The sequence below is a fragment of the Pezoporus flaviventris genome, unplaced genomic scaffold, assembly GCF_033815535.1.
Source record: "Pezoporus flaviventris isolate CSIRO_AGI_PZ_B2104156 unplaced genomic scaffold, CSIRO_AGI_Pfla_v1 ptg000324l, whole genome shotgun sequence".
NCBI lineage: Eukaryota > Metazoa > Chordata > Aves > Psittaciformes > Psittacidae > Pezoporus > Pezoporus flaviventris.
In genome coordinates this window covers 144028-163700 of record NW_026892871.1, presented here as the reverse complement: position 1 = coordinate 163700, position 19673 = coordinate 144028, and the positions used below count along the sequence as shown (strand labels likewise).

The following is a 19673-nucleotide window of genomic DNA, read 5'->3' as shown; positions in this document are numbered from 1 at the left end:
GCACCAACCCTGACCCACGCTGGCCACCGGCACCCTGCCCTCTACCTACTGACACCAGGAACCTGTAGCCCAATGCTGGAAGGGTCGAGAAGGGATTTTGGGGGCGTTTTAGGGCAGATTCGGGCTCCTGCGGGAGTGGGGAGAGGGCGGAGGAGCCGCGGCGGCTCCCTCCATCCCCGCTCCCCTCACAGTGACCGGTCGGCAGCTTGTGACTCCTGGAGAGGGAGCAGGTGGATGAGGGCAGCAAACACCGACCTGCACGGTGCCAAGGGAGAACTGGGGGGAATCCTGCTCCCCCCAGCGCATCCCAGCAGGGCCAGACCCACCGCCTGCACCCCTCAGCTCCCCTCCAGCAGCTCCTGCATCCCTCCAGGGAGCTCATCCCTGGGGGAGCTTCATTCCCCATTTGCTTCCTGTAAGAACATCGTGCTCCAAGGGGGACAGTGCGGGGGTTGCCCATGAGCCACCCCATCGCCAACTGGGACCCCCCCCCCTCCCCATGCGCCTTGCTCCGCCTGGACCAGGGGTGCCAGGAAAGAAGTGGGGAGCAGCAGGGGCTGGGATGGGAGATGGGGCAGCACCACCCAGCTCGAGAGCTGGAGCGGGGTACCCAGGACCTGCCCCTCGCCCTTCCCAACCGATGTGTCCCCACCTCTTGTTACCACCCTTTGGTCCGGTGGCTCCGGCCCCATGGCCACACCGCTCCGGGTGCAGGCAGGGAGCCCAGCACCGGCTGCCCTGTGCTGCTGGGACCATCCCTTGGGCAGCTGGGCAGGGATTAAACCATGAACATCACCAACGGCCCAAGGGATCCCTGCACAGGAAATACCCCGGTTTGAAACGGAGTCTGAACGCCCCAGGGTGTCCAGGGTCCCCTCTGGTCCGGGTGGATGCTCGGTGCCCGGTGCCCATCCCCATCCCTGCTTCACCTCTCGCTGCACCAGAGCTCCCGCTGCCGGATGCTGCTTCCCCGAGGAGAACCGGAGAAATCCACGCCTGGTCCTGTGGCAGCTCCTGGCAGCCGCGGGCGAGCCGAGTCCTGCCGGAGCCTCACACCACGGTGCTGATGGTGGACGACTCCTCCGACCTCCGCTGCTTGCTGGGCAGGGACTTGAGATACTCGAGGTGCCGCCGGGCGTCCTCCTGGTTCTGCCGCACGTAGTAGACCAGGTAGGAGATGACCATGGCGAACCAGCCGAACATGGTGACCAGCATGGCCACGTCCGTGGTCTTCTTGTAGACGTTGCAGAGGTCCGTGTCGGCCATCACCTGCAGGAAGGCTTTGCCCACGTGCTCCTCCTGCGCCGAGGAGTCGCAGACGAGGCCGCCGGAGGAGCCGGCCGCCAGCTCCACGGTGCGGATGAGCTCCTGCAGCCGACAGTCGCAGAGCCAGGGGTTGTCGGAGAGGTTCACCTTGGCCTTCAGGTTGCTGAAGGCGTCTTTGCTGACGGACACCAGCTTGTTGGAGGACAGGTCCAGGGAGCGGAGGTGCTCTGCCAGACCCCGGAAAGCTCCGCTCTCGACGCCGGCGATGGCGTTGTGGGACAGATCCAGCTCCAGCAGGAGGGGCAGGTCCTGGAAGGCGTCGTGAGGCAGGAATGGGATTCGGTTGGAGTCCAGGTAGAGCTTGTTGGTGTCGTTGGGGATGTCCCTGGGGACCTCGGTGAGGCGGGCGTTGCTGCAGCGGAACGTCTTCAGGCCCTCCTCTTCCGAGGGGTAGCAGCCCTTGGGGAACGCTGCGGCCGAGCGGGGACGGGAGGCCAGGAGGAGGCCGTGCAGGAGCAGCCACGCGGTCACGGAGCACAGCGGGATCTGCGCTGCCGCAGCCATGGTCCCGCGCTGCTGCTGCTGCTGCTGCTGTCACAGGGCCACCGGCCCCGCAGCTCTCAGCCCCGGTGGCTTCAGCTGGACTCGGTGCATCTGAGGTGGAGACAGCAAAGGGACAGCGTCAGACCAAGGGGCAGAACCGCTCCGGCTGCAAGCACGGCTGTGGGGCAGGGATGGGATGGGACAGGGCCAGGGAGCACGGCCCATGCGTCCCCCTGCCATCGGCTCAGGGCTCCTGATCCAGCAGGATCAGGCCTCGAGGGGCCGAGCGAAGACGTCTCCTGCAGCTGGGCTGTAACAACGGGGTCAGCCCGGGCTGAGCTCCGGCCTCGCCAAGGTCGCTGCGTTTGACGGCTCCTGCGCTCGCTCGCACGCGGCCGGAGCATCCCGGCACGGATCCGGCTCCGGGCGAGCGCGATGGGAAACCCGCGAGGGCAGAGGCACAGCAGGTGCCCGCGTCCCGGCTCCAGCAGTGCCCACGGCACACGCGGGGTCTTCCCCTTTGGAGGGTGCCGGTGCAGGCTGGGCGCCGCGGTCCCCTGCCCGGTGCCACTGTGGGGTCGGGCTGCCCACACCACCCCGTAACCATGGTCCCCATCCAGCCCTTGATTCCGGAGGGGAAAAACGTCAGCAGGAAAGAAACGAAAACAGAGAAAGGAAATTCACTGGAGCTGAGCGTGCGGCGAGTTCCCAGGGTGGGTCCCAGATAAGGCCCCGGCTTCCCCAGCCATGGGTCCCACCGCGGCCCCATCCCAGCCCCAGCCTGACCGCGCTGGTGGAGCCACCCGGGCAGGGTGCGGATGCTCTCCGTGGTTAAAGACACCGCTGTAAAAGGGCTCCCATCAGCAAAGCTCCGCGCTGCAGGAGGGCTCCCGGAGCACCCAGTCCAGCAAACTGGGTACCAAGGGGCCGCGGTGCTCACCCAAGGGTGGCCCCGGAGCCCCCCCCGATCACTGCACAGTGTAACACGGCCCAACCACGCCAAAGCACCCCAAGGTCACAGCACTGCAGCCCCAGCCCCTGCACCACCGCCCCCCCCCAGCTCCTCGAGGGCCCCGAGCAAGGACCGGGGCTCACAGCGGACAAAGGGCACCTGGAGCCAGCCCCATCAGGGAGCCGGTGACCAGGGCAGGGACTGCTCCATCCCGGGAGACCCCGCGGGTGGGATGCGGCTCCCGGGTCTCCGCGCTGGGCTCGGCGGGGGAGCGGAGGGTCCCCAGCCCCCCGGTGCTCCGGAGCAGGCACCGCAGTGAGGACGGGCACAAAGCAGCCCCCGGCCACGGCGGGAGCCCCAGCCCCTGGGGCAGGACGGGGCTGCCCGTGCTGGTGCGGGACCCGCGGTGCGCTCGGGGATGCCCCGGGGTTCCCCCCGGCTCCGCTCCGCACCGGGGGCGTCGCGGGCGAGGGAAGCCCCGGTGCTTCCCCGGGAAGCTCCGCTCCGCGCTGCCGGGGACCCCCCCCCCCCCCGCCCGCCCTCGCTTCCCGCCTGTGCCCGGGGAGGGGGGGGCCCGGTGCGGACTCACCTGGCGAGCGCGGCCCCGCGCCCCGGCCCGGAGCGGCCGCGCCCCGCGACCGGAGCCGGCGGCGGCAGCGGCGGGGCCGGTGGGCGGGATCCTCCGCGCGGGCCTCCCCGGGGCTCCCCGCCCCCGGCCCGCCCCGCCGCGGGGGGAACCGCGCAGCTCCGAGCACCCCCGCTCCCGTCCCCGCACCCGAGGGCTCTGCCCCGGGGCCCCCGCCCGGAGCAGCGGGGGCGGCACCGGGGGGACCCGGCGAGGAGCCGCGGGGATCCCGAGCGCGGGGACCCCCCCCCCCCCCCCCCGGCTCTGCCCCCGGGGCTCCCCGCAGCCCTTCGGGGACAACAGGACCTCTCCCCCCCTCCTCCCGCGGGCACCGGCATCGCTTACTCGGGGAAACCCGACCCGCGGAGGTGGGGGGGGGCCATCCCCGGGCTTCCGGGGCCGGGGCTCGGCGCTAACCCGGGCTCTGCCGCCCCGGGACACCGGAGGGGCCGCTCAGCACCATGGAGAGCGGCCGCCGTTACCGGACCCCGCTGACCCCGCCGAGCCCCCCCCCCTGCCCGCTGCATCCCCGAGGCTCCCGCCCTTCACCGGGGGGGGGGGGCTGTGTCCTTGTGGTGCCCCGGTCCCCGGTTCTCCTCGAGGGGGGAGAGCCCAGCCCCGGGCACGGGGTACCGGGTACGAGGCGCCCGCCCTGGATCTCGGCTCCCTTCGGAGAACAAAGCCTGATGGAGAGGGGCGGCCGGGGAGGGCGCGGGGACCCCCCGGACCCCAACCCGCTGGGCTGAGCGGGAGCCCCGTGTCCCGGGGCTGGCCCTGGCCATGGTGGTGGCACTCGGGGAGCCGTGGGCAAGGCTCTTGTGCGCCTTGGGGTCGGGCAGTCCCAGTGCCGCCGGGACCTGCCGCATCCAAGGGGACAAGGCGACAGGCTCAGGGGGTGCTTGAGCTTCGAGTCCCGCTTCGGTGCTGGCTCACCGCAGAGACCCCGGCAGCAGGAGCAGCACCAGGGCTGCGCCCCCGAGGTCCCCCATGCCAGGACACGGCACCCACGAACAAGAAACCCCAACACCTGCAGTGCAACACGGTCCCACACGCACCCTCCCCTGCTGCAGCCAAGCGAGAGGTGGCTGAATACAGCTGCAAAGGGGCTGAATACAGCTGCACCGGGGCTGAATACAGCTGCAAAGGGCTAAATACAGCTGCACCGGGGCTAAATACAGCTGCAAAGGGGCTGAATACAGCTGCACCGGGGGTGAAAGCTGCACCAGGGCTGAATACAGCCGCACCGGGGCTGAATACAGCTGCAAAGGGGCTGAATACAGCTGCACCGGGGCTGAATACAGCTGCAAAGGGCTAAATACAGCTGCACCGGGGCTAAATACAGCTGCAAAGGGGCTGAATACAGCTGCACCGGGGGTGAAAGCTGCACCAGGGCTGAATACAGCCGCACCGGGGCTGAATACAGCTGCAAAGGGGCTGAATACAGCTGCAAAGGGCTGAATACAGCCGCACCGGGGCTAAATACAGCCGCACCGGGGCTGAATACAGCTGCAAAGGGCTAAATACAGCCGCACCGGGGCTGAATACAGCTGCAAAGGGCTGAATACAGCCGCACCGGGGCTAAATACAGCCGCACCGGGGCTGAATACAGCTGCAAAGGGCTAAATACAGCTGCACCGGGGCTAAATACAGCCGCACTGGGGCTGAATACAGCCGCACCGGGGCTGAATACAGCAGCAATGGGGCTAAATACAGCTGCACGGGGGCTAAATACAGGCGCACCGGGGCTGAATACAGCTGCAAAGGGGCTGAATACAGGCGCACCGGGGCTGAATACAGCTGCACCGGGGCTAAATACAGGCGCACCGGGGCTGAATACAGCTGCAAAGGGCTAAATACAGCTGCAAAGGGGCTGAATACAGCTGCACCGGGGGTGAAAGCTGCACCGGGGCTGAATACAGTCAGTATCGACCGGGCAGTGGGACCGGCAGCCCCAGAGAGCCGGAGGTTTGCACGGCTCCCGGCACAGGGGAGGCCGGAGTAAGCAAGGCCTAGGAATTCCTATGGGAACAGCCCCTGAGCCCACTGAGAGCGGGGAAACGCTGGTCCAGGCTTCTGCCAGACAATGGATGGGGCTGAATCCCCCATTCAGGAACCCCCCCCCCCAAGCCCCGGTGCCGCTGGGGGGGGCGCAGGGAGCGGGATCCCATCCCCTGTGCCCACCCGGGCAGCGGGATGCTGCCTGCTGCATCCCGGCAGGAATCCGTATTGATGGGCGGTTAAAAATAGCCGCCGCATTGTGCTTCCCCCTCACGTGCGGAGCCAGCGGGGTGCGGGGAAGCTGCTAAATCAGATGTCACCGCGCAGAGGGAGCTGCTCAGCCAGGCAGGAGAGGGATAAAAATAGAGCTCGCTGCGTGCGTGGTTCTCCTGCAGAGCAGGGCCCGCTCCTGCGGGATTCCCGCTCCCCGCACCGGCATCCCCGCACCGCAGCGGCTGGGATGGGCACACGCAGCGCACCCCGGGGAGCATCATGAACCCAGCCAGGGTTAAACTGGACCCCCCCCCCCCCCCCCCAAGACCAGGCTTTGCCGGGGGGGGCTGCGAGCGGCCCTGGTGGGGCTGCCCCTGCCCCGCACACCGGGACCCCGCAGAGCCGCGCAGGGGGGGTGCGGTGGTGGCACAAAGCCCCGCGCTCCCGTCCTGGGCAGACACGAGCGGGGCCCCCGAGCTCCCAGCCCGACCTCCGCGGTGTTCAGGGGAGGGAGCCCCCAGCGGGACCGGAGCCACCCCGCGGTGTGTGTGTGTGTGCGGGGGGGGGCTGGCCGCGGTGGGCGCTGGGGTTGGACGGTACCGGGGCTGCCAAGGAGCCTGCGGGGTCACCCCGGCTCCTACAGCGGCTCCGCTCCGCAGGCTCGGCCCCGGGGGCGGGCTCCGGTGCTCGGGACTACAGCTCCCGGCGTGCCGCGGCGGCGGGGCGGGGAGGGCCGGGCCGGGCGGCGGCGAGGAGCCCGCCGGGAGCGCAGCCGGGGCCGTGGGTGCGCGACGGAGACAGCCCCGGCCCCGCCGAGCCGGGCCGAGCAGCGGTGAGTGAGGGCCGGGAGCGGCGGCGCTTCCCCGGTCACCCCCCCTCCCGCACCCCGGGGTAATGGGGCCGGTGCGGGGCCTCGTCCCCTTCCCCAGGCCCGGCGCTGGGGGGGGAGCGGTGGGAGCGGGGCCCGTCCCAAGGGGAAAACGCTCCATAGAGAAACAAGCGGCTGCTGAGGTGGGGAGGAGGGGGCGCACCGGGACCTGCCCCACACCCCCGGGGTCCGTGTGGGGTGAGCGGGGTGCAGGAGCCCCCGGACGAGACTCTTCCCCCCCCCCCATCACCCCCGTGTCCGGCAGCCGGAGCCCCGCAGCGCCCGCTCGGTGCTCGCCGCTCCCCAGCCAGCCCCAGGCCCCCTCGGCTTTCCCAGGGCTCCCAGATGTGGAATTCCGAGCCCGACTCCAGGCCCAAGCAGGACACAAAGCGGCGCCGCCTCGGCCCGACCGCTCCCTCCAAGCCCAGCCGTGCCTGTGGACATCCTCCACGTACCTGATGCTCTGGTTCAGATGCTGATGCCGCCTTGCAAAGGAGGGTGTTGAGTATTTGTCCACTTGGGAGATGGTGCTCGCTGGTGCAGGCTCCTCAGCGGCTCCATGGGATCATAATCGCTTGGGATCAGAATCACTCGGGTTGTGGGAACACTCGGGAAGATCTGAGATAAGCACCTGAGCCCTCCTGCCCTCTGGCTGCCGTCCCAGATGAAGCTCCTGTGATGGGCTGATGGAGAACGGGGTGCCAGGCGCTGGGGAAGAGCGATGCTGCTGCCAGAGCACAGGGACAGGAGCGGATGTGGTCACGCTCCTCCTCGGGGGGCAGGAGCCGTGCTGTGGGGTGCTGGCTGCACTCAGCAGCAGCTGATGGGTGACAAAGCGAGCAGGAAGCTGCCGGTGTCGCTCTGTTCCCCCCTCTTCCTCAGAAGCGAGATGCTGGCACGGCAGACACGGAGCTGGCAGCGCTGGGGTTCATCCCAAGCCCCGGAATGAGGCTTTCCCTACAGATCCATGGACAGGGAGTGGGAAGTCGGGAAGGATCGGGCCGAGGAAGGGCTCGGTTCCTCCATCACGGCGTAACCACAGCTGACTTTTCCCCTCCTTGGACAGACAGGGTCCAACGTCAGCACAGCCCTGACCTTCACACTCTGCCTGGTGAAACATTAAAGCTTCTCTGTCCCCAAAAGCCCCGCAGCACACGTGGGGAAGCGGAGCTGCCTCCCTTTGGCTGCAGGTGAACAACTCCCGGGTGTAAAAGCAGACACCATGGGATGCGGGATGGGGGTAGGGAGCTCAGCTCCCTCAGCCAGGCTTTTGCAATCAGCAAAAGCCGTGTGTGCAATCCAAAGGGAGCAAAGAGCTCGGCCAAGGGCTGCAGATGCCACTCAGGAGGGAAGCCCGAGAGATGAAGTGGTTTTAAGGTGGGGAAGGGCTTGCAGAAGCACGTGGAATTATCCTCATGGTAGGACGGAACGCTTGACATCGTTGGGTCTCTCTTGCAAGACCAAATTAACCTCCTGTATGTTCTAACACTTTACTCATTGTTACAAGCAAGGAAACGGAGGCACCAGGAGGAGAACCGGGCCCTCAGTGGCTGCTCCATCTGCCCCTCGGCCACCCGCTCGGTCCCCAGCCCACGGAGGAAGCTGAAGGGTTCAGCTCTGGATGAAGTTGGATTTGGAAGCCTCCAGCGAGGTCACCAGCCCCTTCCCCATGCTCAGTCCAAGCCTCAGCCAGGCAGTTTCTAGAGCTGAGCCCTTACCAGTATGGAGGAGAATGGCAAACAGCACTGCTGGGGATGCATTCCACAGGGACCTTTGCTCTGTTTGGGATTTGTTGCAACGACAAGACTTCCTGACTCACGTCATGCTTCACTGCAACCCATAGGTCTCCTCTGAAAGCCCTCTGGAATTGCACCAGGTTAGGGATGGAGCTGCTCCGCCTGCTAGGACTCAAGCCCAGCTCTTAAGTCCAGCTTCCAGAGTAAGCTTCAGGCTTTCCCCTGGAATATCAAGGATACCCTTTGCCCTCGGCTATGGGCATGGGTGATGATTTACAACAAGCACTCCCCAGACCTGCAGCCTCTTTTCTTGTACTACAAACCTCCAGCCATAAGCGCCCTGGTTGACACCTGGGTAGCAGAGGTAGGTGAGCATCTGCTCAGCCCACCTTGGCAGCCTGCAGCACCGAGCAACAGCCACCTTGTGTGGGTGAAAGAGGTTTGGAAGTTCCAGCCAGCATCCCAGGGGCTGTGGAGCCAAGCACTCACCGCATGTCCCAGCCCCAGGCAGGGCCAGGGGAGAGAGCCAGCTCCTGACACACACCAGGCCCAGTGCTCCACAGGGAGCAAGCAGCTGGTGGTGGTGTAATGTCAGAGCTGGCTCAGACTCGCCTCCTGAGACCCAGACTGAGAGCTGGAGAACAGCAACACCATCTCCCAGCTGCGGGAGCCAAAGCAGCCCAACCACAAGGCCAGACATCAGGAAGCAGCCTCACCTTGGGGGCCGGCGAGGGATGGACCGCATTAAACTGCATTTCCCCAGGAGACAAAGATGATTTTACACAAGAACTTCCCTGATCTCAAAGATACTCAGTTTTACAGATGTTCTCATTTGTGCTGCTTCCTGTGATCTCTGCAAACCAGAGCTCTCATCTTCTCAGAAAGCCTGAAAGCTGACTGATACCTGCTGTGCTATCAGTGCAGCAGCCCAAATCCCACCAACACCTGCACTGTCTCCAGGAGGATGACACTGTCCTTCCTCACCTTCCTGGCATTGTGGCTGCCCCATCCCTGGCAGTGTTCAAGGCCAGGTTGGACACAGGGGCTTGGAGCAAGCTGCTCCAGTGGAAGGGGTCCCTGCCCATGGCAGGGGTTGGAGCTGGATCAGCTTTAAGGTCCCTTCCAACACAGCCCAGTCTGTGATACAGAAAAACACCTGTGTTCCTCCTACGTGGCAGCTCTTTGCAGGTAGGGCAAGGGCCATCTCCTCTGCAGCTCCTGCTCATGAAATACCTTCCCAATGCACTTTTCCTCATTATCTCTAACTTTTTATGATCCTCAAGAAGATTCTTGTTCCTTCCCCATGGGGGAATTAAGTTACTTCCCCAGAGCCCTGCTAACTGAGTTGAACTGATGGGGAGATGTGTTGCTGTGGAGCTGTGGTGCCTTTACTCTGCAAACATGCTCGTTCCAAGTATAAAGTGTGCTGAATCCATAAACGTGTAACAAGCTCCATGTGCCGAGTGCCTCCATGATTAACACTGCGATGGTGACTTCAGAAGAGCTTCAGGTATTCCTTTGAGTCTCCTCAGGCAATCGCAGGATTGAACCTTCCCATTTTGGTTCCAGGAAAACCTTTCAGCAGATCACGGACATGCTTCCCACACGGTATTCCCAAAACTGCTCCCAGAGTTAGCTTCCCCCCAGAAATGGCAGCTCTAAGAATGAAAGCAACGAGGTGCAGAGAAGTGAACTTGTGATTCTTAGAGCAAACAACAGGTTCGAGGTTTGATGGAGAGCAAGAGGGTGCTCAGCTTAGATGGAGGGTTCCCACCTCTGAGTACTGACCCAGCTCTGCTTTAGTTTCAGGGGTGCCTGTTGGACACAAGAGCCAACATGAACGTGGGGACAGCGCACAGCGAGGTGAATCCCAACACCCGGGTCATGAACAGCCGGGGCATCTGGTTGTCCTACATCCTTGGAATTGGGCTGCTGCACGTCGTGCTCCTGAGCATCCCCTTCTTCAGTGTCCCCGTGGTTTGGACTCTTACCAACATCATTCACAACATGGTAAGGGAATGGTGTGGCTGGCTTGACTTCCCCCGGGGCAGGGAGACATCATCTCTCAGCACCAGCTCTTCTTTTGAGAGCCATCTAGGGAGATTCCTGTTCAAACAATTCCTTTCTGTTTCCAAAGGTGCAGTGTAAGTTACTCAACCTCCACCCCTCAGACTGCAATCTTTGCCTCTAGGTCATAGATTTAAATCCAGCCTAGGTACTGTTGAGACAGCAAAGATGTGATGAGGCTGCTCAGAGGGGACACTGCAATAACTTGCCTGCAGGGTAAGTCCTTTAGCTGAGAGGCCACAGAAGCTGGCAGGACAGCCTTCACTTTGGTCGATACAACCTGAATTGGCCTTAGCAGAGTTAAGAAAACAAAACGAACACCCAAACTTTGTTCTCCTTAAAGATTAGTCCAGGTTCATCCCTTCTAAGGACCAGGTACCCAGCTGAATGGGTGTCAGCGCTGTGCTGGGGGCACAGAGGCACATTCCAGGGTGCAGGCCAGGAGCTGCTTTAGTGCCTCCACTGCACAAGCCTCTGCATGTCCTGCAGCTGAGGAGCAGCCCTTCAGCCTCAGGCACAGGGGACAAAAACCCTCAGAGATGCAGCAATTGATTTTGTATCCTTTATTTTCAATGATACCTCAGCCTGAGAATATTCCAGAGGCAAAAGTGACCCCCTTACCAGGGATGTTTTTCACATCTAGCAGAGGAGGAGCCCACAAAACCACTAACTTGAGCTGCCTGGAGCTCAGCTCGCAAGCTGCCTGCTTTGCATCCAGCTCCTTCCCCTTCTCTGGCAGCTTAAACAATGAGGTCATGGGAACAGAAAGGAGTTTAAAGGCCAGCAATGGCTACTCTTCAAAGCCACGTGATGCAGCCAGACACTTGCTGTTTATCTGTGCCCTGGGTTCCACTCCAAGAGGTTTACTCGTAATCAGGGCAGGAACAGATCCTCACTGCCCACAGCCCCACCAGCACTGTTTGTAGACAGCCTTGGGCATTGCTGGTGCACGGCAGAGCCATTCCACACTAATCTCCTGACCCCAGAGACGGGAGCGCTGTAATCTTGCGGCCACCTTCTTGGCTTACGCCCAGGAGCTGAAGCAGAGGCCTCCCGTGTGACAGCCGGCCCCGAGCTAACCCCGGCTGCTTCCCTTCCCCGCTCTCCCCACTCGCTTAGCTGCATTTTCCGGCGGGGAGGATGCATCCCTCTAGTGGCACAGCGCGCTGGTGCAAGCTCCCCCGGCCGTTCACGAAGCTGAGCGTTTCTGGTGGTGTGGAGGTCCCCTGCGTGCTTCACACTGCGTTTGTGTTTGCTGCAGAGCATGTACATCTTTCTCCATACCGTGAAAGGAACTCCTTTTGAGACTCCGGACCAGGGCAAGGCTCGGCTGCTCACGCACTGGGAGCAGATGGACTATGGAGTGCAGTTCACGGCGTCCCGCAAGTTCCTCACCATCATGCCCATCGTCCTGTGAGTACTTCATGTGCTGGCCTGGGAAACAAAACCACAGAGCGCTGTGACTCAGCTCTCCCCCTCTCTGTTCTCCTCCTTTCCAGGTATTTTCTAACCAGCTTTTACACAAAGTACGACCGGATCCACTTCGTCATCAACACCATCTCCCTCATGAGCGTCCTGATCCCCAAGCTGCCGCAGCTCCATGGCGTCCGGATCTTTGGCATCAACAAGTACTGAGCTGCGTGGCTGGGGCGAATGCAAGAGGAGCAGGGGGAGAGGGGGATGTTCCTTCTCTCTAGTTCCGTTTCTTCTTCCCCACGCAGACTGGGATGCAATTTCACAGCAGCTGTTTAACTGCAGTATCCCATAGACATACACCGCATGCTGGATCCTCACGCCCAATAAACCTAAACCAGCTCCAGAGTAGAGTTTAGTGGAAGCAGGATGCGTGGCACTGGGTTCCTTACATTCCAGTGTCATAACTAGATGCAGACTTCAAGGTACAACGAGGATGAATTCTGGTGGGATTTTAATCTATCCCAGACACTGAATGAAGAGGGATGAGGGGAAAAGCTTTTAGTGCTGGTACTATTGCTGTGGTAAATGCACTTTAATATATTTCCCTTTCTGAAGCTAAGTGCTTTAAGCAGTATGTGGGGGAAATTCAAAGGGATACAGCCAAGCTTTCCCAATACCTGATTGTTTTGGGGTTTGAGTTCCATTTTGGGGCAGGGCAGTGGGAAGAGAATGGCAAATTCTTGTTTTGCAATCTTTTACGTCACTGAGATAGGAAGCTCTTTAGTAAAGGCAGTAGAGGAAGGAGTGACCTGCAACCTGAGCAACTTCCTCTTTACTGTGGAACTATTTGTGTGCTTCGGGGAAACGCTCAAGAGAACCTACATCTGATTTGTTATTTTCAGCTTGTGCCAGAAGCTGATTAACGGCTCCCCAGCCCAAACTGCTGATTTTTAAGGGCACTCTGAGTGCTCAGGCAGTGCAGCACTCAGCCCAAGGGCTGGGTGCAGGGCAGTGATGACTGACAGCAAATGCCACTGAGCAGCTCACACACAGCGACCGCACCAGTGTGGGAGAAGCTGCAGACTGACAGGTACAGGCCAAGCGAGATGGATGGATGATGCCTGCTTGCTGAAATCAGTGACTGCAATTTGGACTGTCTTCTCCTCAGCCCAGCTCTTGGTTGCTCAAGTCCATGTCCATGTTACTGGGATCTGCCAGTTCTCCACTTAGCCATGGACTTGGCTCAATTCCTGACTCGAGGCAAGCAAGTGTTCCAGTTCTGGCTTACCTGGAAATCTGTCACTCAGCTCCACTCGTGAGTCCTCATGTGGTCACTGGTGAGGAGACTGTAGGAGAGTAATACCGACCAGCACCAGCCTGACGTGGCCAACAGAAGGACACAGTGGGTCCCTGGTAATAATTACTTAGTACAGGAACAAAATCAAGCCTTTTTCCCATTAAATTCCCACCTAAAGGATGCAGGTTTGCAGGTTTCGATTCCCTGGCTGAGAGAGCTTTCTCCTGTTCAAAGTCATTGTTTTTAATTCTGGGTTGTGTTGCTGGAATGTGTGAACCCTCATGCTTCCCCTGTAAAAGCCTCTCTTTTGTTGTCTCAGTGCTTCTCTCCCACTTTGGACAGTGGTATAATCATTTTAAATATGTCCTTTTTGTTCCTGCATTAGCTTTAGAGGTCAGAGTGGACATTGTTGAGTTGTTTGATGGTCTGAGCGTAGGAGATGGGAACTTCAGGTCTGCATCTAAGATCTAGTACTATTCCAGGTAGAATTTTAGGCAAGCGGCTTTACTTCTATCTCAGACTTACTGCTGCAGAGAAGGGAAAAAACATTTCATGTACCTCAGAGAGGAAAGCAGAAAGAATCATTACCTAATGTTGGATAAGTGGGAATGTTTGAAGTGAAAAGAAGTTTTCAAGAAGGTGGGAAGAGGAAAGAATCTGGCTGGATACCTGAGTGCTGTTGTCCAGTTTGACACGTGCAATTTACTGGATAGGGAGGTTGAAGCTTTTAACCACCGCGACGCAAGGACTGCTGCTCTAGTTAAGGTACCATATGCCCTAAAGCCAATACTCTTTAAGCTACTAGACAATGACTTGTGGGAAAAAATACTGTTTTCAAAGTAGAGACATTTCTATCAGGCAATTACCTCTGAAATGCCTGAGAGATCAATAGCATCAATGCCCTCAGAGGTAGGGGGACTGTCCTCAGCTACAGCTGGGTCTGTAACACAGGCTGCATGTTGTTTTAACAGATCTCAATGTCTGCCCACAGCTCAGGCTGGTAAATCTCCCGAGAAAACAAAACTACTTCTATATTTTGGTAGAAAACAAGGAGAAAACAGCCTTTTTTTTGCAACAGAAACAGTCCCTGTATCCTTAAAACCATTACTCCTGTACAGATGTGTGCTGATTATTTCTAAGTACATGCACATTACCCCAAGTCAGAGGAGCTTTGGTATTTTTAGCCTAAGTGTGACTTGAAGGCAGGGCTCAGCACTTGATGCAGTTTCCTTGAAAGCCTTGGCATTACAGCAGCGGAGGGTCTGAACTTGTCCCTCGTGCTGTTATCTGGGACATCCGATCCTAAACCAGGGTGGGATTAGAAACTTCTGAAAGACCAGTTTTTAAAGCCTGAAGTTTAAAACTTCTTCTTAGGCAAAGCCTTAATTGCGATAGTGAGTTTTCTGATTTACCTTGTTCACACAAAGGATTAAAATAGCACAGATGTGTTCCATGGCAAATGACATTCTTTACAACAGATGCCATGGAATAACTGAAATTAACTCAGACTCATAGAGTTAATCCAATCAAGGGAACATAGATGAAAACTGGAAAAATAGGCAAAGTGAGAACAGAAGGTTTTATGGTAATAGTGGGGTGTGTTAAGTATCTATACAAGATTAATAATGGAGTAGTTATACATCTGATAGTCTCTTCCTTAAGATCCCATCTTAAGGGTAGGTATGAGAATTAATCAGGACTACAAAAGAAACCATAAGAGAATTGTAATTAAAGCCACAGCCACAACTGCTACTTGTTAGGGGTACCTGACGTGAAAGAGTTTTGGGGGGTGCTGGCTGAGCACCCCCTGTGCCACTTGCATGGCTCTTTCCTGTCGTATCACAGGAGCAAGTGGTGCCCCATTTCAGCTTCTGCTTGGAAACCACCACTGTAGTGGCCTGGAAGAACTGGACACAGTTCTGGGTTTCCTGGAACTGAAACCACTTTTAGTTTCTTTGTGTGTGTTAAATTCACGTAGAAGCACGTTCAGCACTCAAAGGCTGCTCTTGCACATGCACAAGAGTGGAATCGAAATACTAAAACTCTCAAGGGATAAGTGATTCCTGAGGAAAGGAAATCAGGACAGTGGGGGCAGGAGGGGGGATTTCCATACCTGCAGCCACCAGAGCAGTGATCCCAGGGTGAAGCCCACCTTCTGCGTGGAGAACCAGAAGGCGAGCACAAGGACTGTCTGCTCATACAGACTGTAGAGCTTTCTTCAAGTACCTGTGTGAAGGAGACAACTGATTGTTACTGGTTTTAAATGGGATTTTGATCATGACAGATTTGCCTCTCAAACTTGTACTGGCTTCCTGCAGAGTGACCAGGGCAAACTTCAGCTGGAGAATTAATGGCAGGCTCCATCCTGTGCTTGAGAATCAGTTACTGGGTAAGCAGGTACTCCAGATGCTTTTCTTTTTCATTCTCCCATGAATGCCAAAGGAGAAAAGCCTCTGAAAAGCATCACTTGAACCATTCACAGGCACTGGCAGAAGTCTCCCTGCCCCATCCTGTCCTGGGCAAAGCCTCTTCTAAGCCACTGCCAAGGCCACGCAGGTATTTACACAGATTGGCAGTTACTGCACAAGGGAAGTCAGAAAACAATTGAGTACTGACAGCCTGATGCTTCTGTCCTGCAATGCCTTTAACACACCCCATGGGATGGCCAACAGCCCAACCCTTACCAGGAAAAGGCCTTTAAAAAACAAAAAAGACAAAAGCAAAGCTGAGATCTGGGGCTACTGAATTCCCAAGAACTTCTTTTTAATCATGGTTTCATTTTTGTTTTAATAGACACCCGGTTCTGACCCTTGCTAAAGGGCCAGCAGCTGCTTACTCCTGTCAACACATTAATGTTTCTTCTTGTGACTGACATTGCTTTATCATTGCCTATAATCTCTTTTCAGCATGCAAGTGTTTGTGTGTCTGTAGCCTCCCTGGAACAGTTGGAGTTGAAGTAGTTGGGATTTTAAGGGAACATTCTGACACTGTACAAAGTTGTAGGGGTTTTTTCCTCTTTTTGCTGTGGATACATGAGTCTCATGTAGAGAACTTTCTAAAATAAAGTGTGAATATTTTTATTACTCCTTTGTACAGTATTCTAAGAGAAACTAATAAAGTATTCCTCTAAAAACCTGGGTTTGGGTCCTTGCATTGTTACACAGACAGGTTTTGCTTTTAAAGCAGCCGAGCAAATAAACACTTCATAGAATAGTTCGGGTTGGAAAGGACCTTAAGATCATCCAGTTCCAACCCCCCTGCCATGGGCAGGGACACCTCACACTAAACCACGTCACTCAAGGCTCTGTCCAACCTGGCCTTGAACACCACCAGGGATGGAGCATTCACAACTTACTTGGGCAATGCATTCCAGTGCCTCACCACCCTCACAGTAACGAACTTCTTCCTTATATCCAATCTAAACTTCCCCTGTTTCAGTTTTAACCCATTACCCCTTGTCCTGTCACTCCAGTCCCTAATGAAGAGTCCCTCCCCAGCATCCCTATAGGCCCCTTCAGATACTGGAAGCTGCTCTGAGGTCTCCACGCAGCCTTCTCCAGGCTGAACAGCCCCAACTTTCTCAGCCTATCTCATGTGATCTCATGCAATCATGAGATGCTCGAATTTGAGATCCTCAGGACAGTGAGAAGAGCATGCATGCAGCAAGCTCACTGCCCTGGACTTCAAAAGAGCAGACTTTGGCCTCTTCAGGAACCTGCTTCAGAAGGTTCCATGGGATACTGCCCTAGGGGGCAGGGGGGCCCAAGACCCTTGGTTGATATTCAAGGATCACCTGCTACAAGCTCAGGAGTGTTGCATCCCAACCAGAAGGAAGTGCAGCAGGAGGGCCAGGAGACCTCCTTGGATGGATAAGGAGCTCCTGAGGAAAATTCAATTGAAAAAAGAGGCTTATAATAAGTGGAAGCAAGGACAGGTGGCATGGGAAGAGTACAGGGATGTTGTCCGAGAAGCTACGGACCAGGTTAGGAAAGCTAAGGCTCAGTTAGAATTAAACTTAGCTAGAGGCAGATAAACCCTAAACTTAGCTAGATAACAGGAAGGGATTCTACAGGTACATAGCAAATAAAAAACAGACTAGGGAGAATGCAGGCCCCCTCAGGAAGCTCTCGGGAGAACTGGCTACACGGGATTTGGAGAAGGCTGAGGTTCTGAATGACTTCTTTGCCTCGGTCTTCACTGGTAAAGGCTCTGACCACACCACCCAAGTCTTGGAAGGCAGATGCAGGGACTGTGAGAATGAAGACCCTGTGCCCACTGTAGGAGAGGAACTGGTTCGAGACCATCTTAAAAATCTGAACGTGCACAAGTCCATGGGTCCTGATGAGATCCATCCACGGGTCCTGAAGGAGCTGGCGAATGAAGTTGCGAAGCCGCTGGCCATCATATTTGAGAAATCATGGCAGTCAGGTGAAGTTCCCCACAACTGGAAAAAGGGAAATATAACCCCATTTTCAAGAAGGGGAAAATGGATGACCCAGGGAATTACAGACCAGTCAGTCTCACCCCTGAGCCTGGCAACATCTTGGAGCAGATTCTCCTGGCAGGCATGCTAAGGCACATGAAAAACAACAAGGTGCTTGGTGACAGCCAGCATGGCTTCACTGAGGGGAAATCCTGCCTGACCAATTTGTTGGCCTTCTATGATGGGGCTACGCAAATGATGGACAGGGGTAGAGCAGTTGATGGCATCTACCTGGACTTGTGTAGAGCGTTTGACACTGTCCCACACGACATCCTTGTCTCTAAATTGGAGAGACATCAATTTGATGGATGGACCACTCGGTGGATAAAGAACTGGCTGGATGGCCGCACAAAAGAGTTGTGGTCAATGGCTCAATGTCCGGCTGGAGATGGGTAATGAGTGGGGTCCCTCAGGGATCGGTGTTGGGACCGGTCTTGTTTAACATCATTGTTGCTGACGTGGACAGTGGGATTGAGTGTGCTCTCAGCAAGTTTGCCGATGACACCGAGCTGTGTGGTTCAGTTGATATGCTGGAGGGAAGGAATGCCATCCAGAGGGACCTTGACACGCTTGTGAGGTGGGCTGATGCCAACCTCATGGAGTTTAACCATGCCAAGTGCAGGGTCCTACACCTGTGTGGGAGCAATCCCAGGCACAGCTAAGGTTGGGCAGAGAAGAGATTCAGAGCAGCCCAAGGAGGAGGACTTGGGGGTGTTGGTTGATGAGAAAATGAACATGGACCGGCTTCAGTGTGCGCTTGCAGCCCAGAAAGCAACCATATCTTGGGCTGCATCAAAAGGAGCGTGACCAGCAGGGTGAAGGAGGTGATCCTGCCCCTCTGCTCTGCTCTTGTGAGACCTCACCTGGAGCATTGTGTGCAGTTCTGGTGTCCTCAACATAAAAAGGACATGGAACTGTTGGAACAAGTCCAGAGGAGGCCACGAGGATGATCAGGGGCTGGAGCAGCTCCTGTATGAAGACAGGCTGAGGAAGCTGGGGCTGTTCAGCCTGGAGAAGAGAAGCTGCGTGGAGACCTCAGAGCAGCCTTCCATTATCTGAAGGGGGCTATAGGGATGTTGGAGAGGGACTCTTCATTAGAGACTGTAGTGGTAGGACAAGGGGTAACGGGTTAAAACTGAAACAGGGGAAGTTTAGATTGGATATAAGAAGGAAATTCTTTCCTGTGAGGGTGCTGAGGCACTGGAATGGGTTGCCCAGGGAGGTTGTGAATGCTCCATCCCTGGCAGTGTTCAAGGCCAGGTTGGACAGAGCCTTGGGTGCCATGGTTTAGTGTGAGGTGTCCCTGCCCACAGCAGGGGGGTTGGAACTGGATGATCTTAAGGTCCTTTCCAACCCTAACGATTCTATGATTCTATCTTCATACGGGAGGTGCTCCAGTCCCCTGATCATCCTCGTGGCCTCCTCTGGACTTGTTCCAACAGTTCCATGTGCTTTTTATGTTGAGGAAACCAGAACTGTACACAATACTCCAAGTGAGGTCTCAAGAGAGCAGAGGGGCAATTCATGGCAATTCCAACACATGATGGATTGAGCAACAATAGACACTTCAGCAGGCAACCACACCTGTATGCCACACAAACCCCTCTGCTACCAACAAGCCCTAATGCATGGCAGCATGTGTGCACATCTAAGTTATAATATCATCTATAAGTCAACGTAAAAGTGCCTACAGCAACATCATGTTGTCTCCTTATCAGCACCACACCTGATGAGCTACCCCTCTCCCAGGCTAAACTGAAATCCTCCTAATCTCAGGACATTCTGCTCCTCATTCCAAAAGGCAGAGTATGAATGAAAACCGAAATGATGCTGGAAATCCAGCCCCAGAGGAGTGCCTTATCTGTAGAAGAAGTTACTCACAGCCACTGTAACCAATCAAACATCTGGAGCCAGGTCAGTGACTAGCTTTTACCGGAAGAATTGCACAAGCAAGGAGCATTTCTGTCTCATTCAGCAGATGTTTCCAAATCACTGTCGAAAAAGGCAGGGAGAGAGCAGGTCCCAGCCTGCTGCTTGAGAGGCTGCTCCGTTTTGGAAGCTCCGTGCACCGCTCCGCAGGTTGCCCTCCCGTGAAGGAGAAGCCACTCACCCCACAAACAGGCAAGTATATTTTGAAGCGCTTTCGGTCCTGATGAGGGGTAGAGCAAACTGTGAAGTGTTTTGGTTTCTTTTTTATCCCTGGTTGATG

At 57.2% G+C, this 19673-nt stretch overlaps 2 protein-coding genes and 1 long non-coding RNA gene across 4 annotated transcripts; 1 reads left to right on the top strand and 2 right to left on the bottom strand.

Moving 5' to 3' along the window:
• Positions 1-1035: 1035 nt before the first annotated feature.
• On the bottom strand, positions 1036-2066 carry LRRC3C (leucine rich repeat containing 3C). The gene has a single exon (XM_061443254.1). The coding sequence runs from the start codon at positions 1828-1830 to the stop codon at positions 1051-1053; it is 780 nt and encodes a 259-aa protein (XP_061299238.1). The 5' UTR covers positions 1831-2066; the 3' UTR covers positions 1036-1050.
• Positions 2067-6318: 4252 nt separating this feature from the next.
• Positions 6319-13347, top strand: ORMDL3 (ORMDL sphingolipid biosynthesis regulator 3). Of its 2 annotated transcripts, none has more exons than XM_061443257.1 (4): positions 6319-6429; positions 10005-10211; positions 11530-11681; positions 11768-13347. In XM_061443257.1, exons 2-4 carry the CDS (start codon positions 10038-10040, stop codon positions 11901-11903), a joined length of 462 nt encoding a protein of 153 aa, XP_061299241.1. In that variant the 5' UTR covers positions 6319-6429; positions 10005-10037; the 3' UTR covers positions 11904-13347. The 2 variants fall into 2 exon arrangements, with proteins under 2 accessions (XP_061299241.1, XP_061299242.1); XM_061443258.1 differs by having other exon boundaries at positions 6346-6433.
• On the bottom strand, positions 10817-13093 carry LOC133263477 (uncharacterized). Its single transcript, XR_009741495.1, has 2 exons — positions 12973-13093; positions 10817-11702 (listed from the first exon to the last, which is right to left on the bottom strand). It is a non-coding gene; the product is annotated as an uncharacterized LOC133263477 (long non-coding RNA).
• Positions 13348-19673: the final 6326 nt, after the last annotated feature.